This window comes from Ylistrum balloti, unplaced genomic scaffold, assembly GCF_031769215.1.
Source record: "Ylistrum balloti isolate Yb309-2 unplaced genomic scaffold, AGI_CSIRO_Ybal_v1 Utg370038, whole genome shotgun sequence".
Taxonomy (NCBI): domain Eukaryota; kingdom Metazoa; phylum Mollusca; class Bivalvia; order Pectinida; family Pectinidae; genus Ylistrum; species Ylistrum balloti.
Genome location: NW_026782097.1, coordinates 1,461,504 through 1,469,315, shown reverse-complemented (window position 1 = coordinate 1,469,315; position 7,812 = coordinate 1,461,504). Strand labels below are relative to the sequence as shown.

Below are 7,812 nucleotides of genomic sequence, written 5' to 3'. Positions count from 1 at the left end.
TAGGCGGCACTCAGAAGTGTCCTTTTTGTGTGTCTTGTTCTGCCTGAGAGACAGGGGAGGGTACCAGTCTTTTTTGTATAAAAGATTGATGCGCCATTCACTGTTTGAGAGCGGATTAAAAGTGTAATTTGACGGCCCTATTAACAACAACGTAGGACATGTCAACACCAACAATGTCTGGGAATGTTATTTGATTCCGGATATGTCATTAAGGTACAGTTTTATAATTGAATTAAGTCAGAATTACTCACCTAGTACATACACGCATTTGACGCTTGAGCGAATTTGTAAAACCTCGTAATTTTATGAATTATAATTTGATCGAAAGTCTGCTGTAGCCTTAGGGTATGATTCAGGGTGGCAAAGAAGATTGAAAAAAGAACGGAGCCCCAATTTGCTTTTTTTATTGTTAAACAGTGTATTGGGCTCAACATGACCATGCTAATTCTGCGAGGGTGTCAGATGATAGATTTAATTCACACAAGCCGAGTGTTGTCATTGTGGCAGCACTTGTCCCATTACAGAGCCTCGCCTAAACGACACTCTAACTATCTCATCAGCACTCCAGGCAAAAAGACCCAAATCAAAAAAGAAAGGTTCACTCTTCGTCATCATTGACGAAAACATCTCAAGTATGTGCAGCCTCGTTGTGATGTATATGGGCTCCTGCAGCCTTACAATGTGTAATCCTCCTAACATGTAAACGTGTATATTGATTGCTTTGAATATTTAGAAATATTATTTTGATACCTTATGATAAAACTAAACACATCCACATAAATACGTTTCATTCCTTGTTTATCGAAAACCCCGTTGCTCTGGTTGTGATTTGAAAACGTTACCATCACGTAGAAATATTTGAAGACATTTGATACAATTTTATGTGTTTTCCCATTGTGACCGATGTAAGCTATCCACAGCTCTTAATTATCAATATTATATTGGGACTAGTTTAACATAATACAACTGACTCTAACAACCATACCCCTGTATATATTGATAAAGAGAATATAAAATGGGCGAACATTTAACATTGATCAAATGGTGAACGATATAAAGGATTACGTTTACATATTAAAATCATGATAACACTTCTTAACTTCTGCAGCTCCAGCCTGTTTTCTTTTACACGTGATGTCAGATTTAAACGGAATACCTTGAGCTCAGGAAGACTGTTAACACAGCAATAGCTGTTAATTAACCAACAGATATGACCAGGCACACACAATGCACGTAATTGATGAAATAAACGAAGTTTATAACATGTATCATAAACTCCATAGAATACTGTGTATTTTGTAGTTTACAAGATCCCTATAAACTGTAAGTGTGAAAAACTGATCATACAATAAACATTAATTTTTTTTAAACAATATGTTTTCACTATTTGTATTTACTGTATAGCTGTTTGGACACTTTTACTTACAAATGAACATGTATCTTTATACTTATTCAAAACATTCTGATATGTATTCATGAACAGATGAAAAAACACCTATGTATACATGTAACCGAAAGTGTATAGTGTTGCTTCCGCCTCTGGTAGTGCTATGTAACCTAAACGCATTAGTATTGTTTTGGTGCTTTTATCTATATATGTAGTTTCTAATACCAAATGATAAACGGACGTAAATGTTAATTAGACAGAGCGGATCGATTGTCTAAGAAATATAAAGGCAGCCTCGATCTTGAGTATGAATTAGATATCAGTTTAACTTAATTCCCGTTTCTTTTGTCATTTGCAGATAAGAATGTCAAAGCTCGTAAGGAAAACATGAAGGACATTGACGGACGAAAACTGGATTATAGCGAGGAGCAGCGCAAGAAATCCCGAAGAAACCGTACCACTTTTACCACTTACCAGCTTCACGAGCTTGAGAGAGCTTTCGAGAAATCACATTATCCAGATGTGTACAGCAGAGAAGAACTAGCGATGAAAATAAATCTACCTGAGGTCCGAGTACAGGTAAATCTAGGATACACCATATAAACTATTTTGGAAATCGTTCATCAAATTTTAATGAATAGATGTTCTTGCATGTTTATCTGTTTTTCCCGGAACATCTGATAAGAGATCAAATAAATCATTCGTAACGAGTTTCATCAATCTCATATGAAAGGGAACCAAAGATTCTGTTACATGTACATGTTTTGACTCCGTAACTCTTTCCTCTGTATGAATAGGAATCCTCAGAAAATCACAGCTGCGCTGCGTCATATTATATGTAAAAATAGTCCCAAAATATGTTATGTCCTTTATGACACTAATAAAGGGGTAGGTAAATTTATGTTATAACTACCATCAAACATGATCCCTACGACCCTTGTATTACATTTTAATACGTTTATGTGAGATGAGCAAAACACATGAACTATTTGACAGACAACAGTCACATTGACAACACATAGAGAGAACATCATCATGTTGACTCGCCACTGACAGACGACCGTAACACTGACCATACAGTGAGAGAACATCATCATGTTGACTCGCCACTGACAGACGACCGTAACACTGACCATACACTGAGAGAACATCATCATGTTGACTCGCCACTGACAGACGACCGTCACACTGACCATACACTGAGAGAACATCATCATGTTGACTCGTCACTGACAGACGACCATCACACTGACCATACACTGAGAGAACATCATCATGTTGACTCACCACTGACAGACGACCGTAACACTGACCATACACTGAGAGAACATCATCATGTTGACTCGCCACTGACAGACGACCGTCACATTGACCATACACTGAGAGAACATCATCATGTTGACTCGCCACTGACAGACGACCGTCACATTGACCATACACTGAGAGAACATCATCATGTTGACTCGCCACTGACAGACGACCGTCACATTGACCATGCAGTGAGAGAACATCATCATGTTGACTCGTCACTGACAGACGACCGTTAGATTGACCATACACTGAGAGAACAGCATCATGTTGACTCGCCACTGACAGACGACCGTAACACTGACCATACAGTGAGAGAACATCATCATGTTGACTCGTCACTGACAGACGACCGTAACACTGACCATACACTGAGAGAACATCATCATGTTGACTCGCCACTGACAGACGACCATCACACTGACCATGCAGTGAGAGAACATCATCATGTTGACTCGTCACTGACAGACGACCGTCACACTGACCATACACTGAGAGAACAGCATTATGTTGACTCGCCACTGACAGACGACCAACACATTGACCATACACTGAGAGAACAGCATTATGTTGACTCGCCACTGACAGACGACCAACACATTGACCATACACTGAGAGAACAGCATTATGTTGACTCGCCACTGACAGACGACCAACACATTGACCATACACTGAGAGAACATCATCATGTTGACTCGCCACTGACAGACCATTACATTGACCATGCAGTGAGAGAACATCATCATGTTGACTCGTCACTGACAGACGACCGTAACACTGACCATACACTGAGAGAACAGCATTATGTTGACTCGCCACTGACAGACGACCGTAACACTGACCATGCAGTGAGAGAACATCATCATGTTGACTCGTCACTGACAGACGACCGTCACACTGACCATACACTGAGAGAACATCATCATGTTCACTCACCACTGACAGACGACAGTCAAATTGACCACATATAGTGAGAACGTCATGACATTGACGCGTCATTGGCAGAAGACATCGAGGCTGAAATATTGGTTACACAAATCACATACCCACTAAGATAAATACTTATTTAATAGGGGGTTTATTATGATGGACGAGAGTACATGTATGCTTGTTTAAGCTATGATCTCGATAAGTCTTTATAAAATCAGGCACATGTAAATTGTCTTATCTGAAACTGTTGTTCGACTGCCATCTTATAACTGTAATTGAAAAAAAAACCATTTAATTGTAATGAACGCATAGACGTACATCATAATGTACTCAGTTGGGAGTGATTCAAGTACACATCATATATAACAAGTGAAAAAATAAAAATAAAAAAAGATAGTGAATGAGGATTTGAGAAGTACAGATTCTAACACATGGCGCTGCCCCGTCTCTGTCAAAGAACATCATTTCAGCCTAAAGCACCGTATTTCTGTCTTCCAGCTTAGCTAGCTCCTCTATTAAGCAAATATCATAAGCTCATTAACACTCTTAACAAATGGGGTGGCTCTCAATGGGTTTCGTCATGTCTGATTATCATGGCCAATAATCTGTCTCTAATATCATTACTTGCCCCCTTTGTCAACTATAATGAGCTTTTAGTGAAAGGGAATAGAGATATTGGATAAATGTTAAGGGCCCTTAACGACAAAGGCAAACCATGATGATCTGTAATTGACTTAGCTTCAAGTCCGCTAACTTCATAAACAGTGCATCTTTTGAAAAATGGCAGCTGCTAACCTAATACAGACAAGTCAATCTCTATTGGGAAGGCAGAAAAGGCAACAAGGCAATACCTTGCCAGAGACTATCAATTATATGCTAGACTAAACACAGAAAGAAAGACTTTTTCAGTTCGAGGGCCGATAATTGCTCTCGAGTGAGTTTCTCTATAGCCACACCTAAGGAGTGATCTCGCGACTGTTGATAAGGCGACAATGGTGCACCCGCAGTTCAACACACCTCGCCTTCTCGTGAGGATGCGTTTAGGTTCATTATCTCATTGTTACTCAAGTATTTATGCTAAACAAGCAGCCATTGAAAGTGGCGTCAGGACACCTGACGACTACTTCTCAGCCACCCAAACTCCACACTAACAGTTTCATGAGATGACCCATGAACACACATTTTTCTAGCCAGTAATTATCTGGACAACCCGCAAGTTTTTCAACGTTGACATCTTTAGGCTATATCTGATGTTACTTGTCAATACCCTTACGAACAATTCTTGCTTTGTGGAATCGTCTGCTCTGAATAGGGTGTAAAATGCTTCAAAATTAGGAAGCATTTTATTGGCAATTATTTTGATAAAGCTTGTTATCTCCATTTAAATTATAGCTTGTCGACTTTGGATATTGTGTTTTAATGTTGACTTGGTGTCTATCTTGTGCTAATCAAACAGAAGTACAAAGTATTATTTAAAATGAACTGAGAGCGAAATTTGCTCTTTACTGGTTAAAGCCTTTGTATTATAAGGCAGGAATGAATCATATGTAATGAATCATTCTAATATCGATGTAAAACATCGTCATTTACGCAAACGTATTCAACGGAAAGCATTGGAATGGTTTATACTACAAGTCACTCTGAAAGTGACGCCGATCTCATTAAATTTACAAGAAATTACAATTTGTCAAGGGTATATAACACCAATGAATGTACACAAAAATATCGCATTTGCGAATTCACTCGATCACGTTACACAACATCAATATGTACATTATTAGGTAAATATATTTACTCAATTGCAATCCAGTTGTAAACAGTTGTGTACAATTTTATGTTACAATTAATAATTATAATATTTCATTTATGCTACGATTACAGGTTTGGTTTCAAAATCGCCGAGCGAAGTGGAGAAGGCAGGAAAAACTCGAAAGTTCCGCTATTAAAATAAATGACACATACCCCATGTCCGCGCTCACTACGAAGTCCGGATGTGGTTTTGGGACGTCACTTCCGCTTGACCCCTGGATGACTTCGCCGATCACAAACAACGCTTCATCTCACCCCGTCTCGTCCCTTACATCATCATCATCATCCATTTCAACTTACCCGACATTCATTTCATCGCCGGTGTTCAACTCGAACTGTGCAATGAGCTCCACACTTCATGCTTTGTCAGGTGTTTTTAACTGTGCCGGTAAAATACCGGAAGTAGATTCACGGAATTCAAGTATTGTTTCGCTTCGAATGAAAGCTAAGGAGCATATGGACAGCTTTGAGCGGAAATACTGAATCAGAATATTCATGTTGAATCATACAATACATTACTTAACCTACAGACACATAAATCTTATCATAAATTATAAAGCGTATACATTATTTTCAACATGATTTTCAAGCAGTATGGTACCATAACAAAAAAGTAAATGACTGACATCAGATAAAATTAATGTAAATGTGTAGTGGTTTTGAACGATTAACATTTTTCGTTAAATGTATTTGTGGAAATATTTTGTGAATGCATTTGTCTGATATGTACAGGTCCAAAATATTTAGTGGATGAATGAAACTAGTTCGTTAAAAATGCCAATACGAAAGCAGCCTGAGAGTTAAGTTTATGACGAACATTAGTGAAAATGACTGTCTACCTTATTTTCAGAAACCTGTTGATTTTTTCAAAGACTTGTGATGCTTGTGGAAGCCATTTCCGGAGACAATTTAACGCTGTTCAAACAATGCCAAACAAACCGCTACATTTTGTATAACAAACAAGTTTTTAGCGAGAATGAATTTGTTATGATTTCATTTAATATACCAATGATTAGTGGCGTATTTTGTCATTCAACAATTGTCTGCACACTTGAAAACAAAATGGAAATCATTGCGATATTTTCGATTATATGTGTTCTGATAAAATTCCCTACTACTGAAGATATCCAGACTAGCATTATAGCTTATGAATAATCAAATCAAATAATTTCACATACTTTTGGAAAGATAGATAGCTTTGTACAGTGTAATATCTTTCGTTCTATGATGTGCTGTGTTTATTCTATACTATTGTAAACTAGAATCAATATATTTTTTCTGCGTTTGTTAAGAAGCATTGTCATGTGACCGTGCAATATAATTTCTTATCCTGAAAAGATGCAGAGCATGCCACACGATACCTAAAAATATCATATTGACCAATCGTGAAAAATATTTTTGTAGTGACAATGGCAGTTATATTAAAACCAATTCAATAAAACCAGCATTGATCAAAATAAAAAGGCTTATACTGTTTGCAAAATGATGAAACTAGGACGAAACATGGTTTACACGGAGTCGTTTATAAGCATTGGGCGCTACTTGTTTTTTCGGGGCACACAATATTTGTCTCCTTGTCGATTGTACTCGTTCTATTGTTTTGCGTCTCTTTAAAGGCGCTATTTAGTCAAGCAACATTTTTTCTATTCAGCTGGAAATGAAAATATTTGTGTCCAGACTAACAAATCTATACATAATACTTTTCTCCTACGTAGCCGATGTCCAGTGTGGTCAGTTTAAAATCTGGGGAAGCCCCCGCCAAAAATAGCGATAATCCAAATATGGCGCGGAACGCTGCGCCCTCCGGCGGGAAGAAGACTGTTTGTAAACAAATGCACGCGATATGGAGGCATTATGTGACGAAACGGTGAGTTAGATTTCACGTTAACTCCTTTCGTAAGGAAATCATGAAAGAAATTGCGTGGTAACCCTATGTGAAACATATAATAGTTACTAAAATTCACGGCGAATTGTTATTTGATGGTTAAAATCTGCCAAACACGATCAGATATACAAAAAAATATCACCAGAGATGATGACTTATCACTTACCAACAGACTAAGAGAGTCTTCACAACTTCTTCATTACTCTGGAAAAAATTTTCTTTCTTAAACTTGTCCCACCTCTCCTATTGTAATTCGAGGGAGAGCTGTCTGCCATTGGCCTTTTCTACGTTTTGTGTGCGATGACGTGACCCGTTTGCCACGAACGCGCTTCGGCTAGGAAGTCATTTTTGTTTAGGTTCTTCAGACGCCTTTGTGCATGCTTACAGATCAAAGTGTGCATAGGCGGCTTGCTCATTTGCATTTTATCGTGTCTGTACAGACGATTAGGATTCCCCATATAATTAATTAAAAAAAACATTGTGTAATATTATG

At 38.0% G+C, this 7,812-nt stretch overlaps 1 protein-coding gene across 1 annotated transcript; it reads left to right on the top strand.

Annotated features, from left to right (window-relative positions):
- The first annotated feature begins 432 nt into the window (after positions 1-432).
- On the top strand, positions 433-5,917 carry LOC132548960 (retinal homeobox protein Rx1-like). Its single transcript, XM_060212861.1, is given in 4 exon segments — positions 433-596; positions 1,781-1,818; positions 1,821-1,966; positions 5,507-5,917. Coding segments are annotated over 4 exon segments (759 nt in total).
- Positions 5,918-7,812: the final 1,895 nt, after the last annotated feature.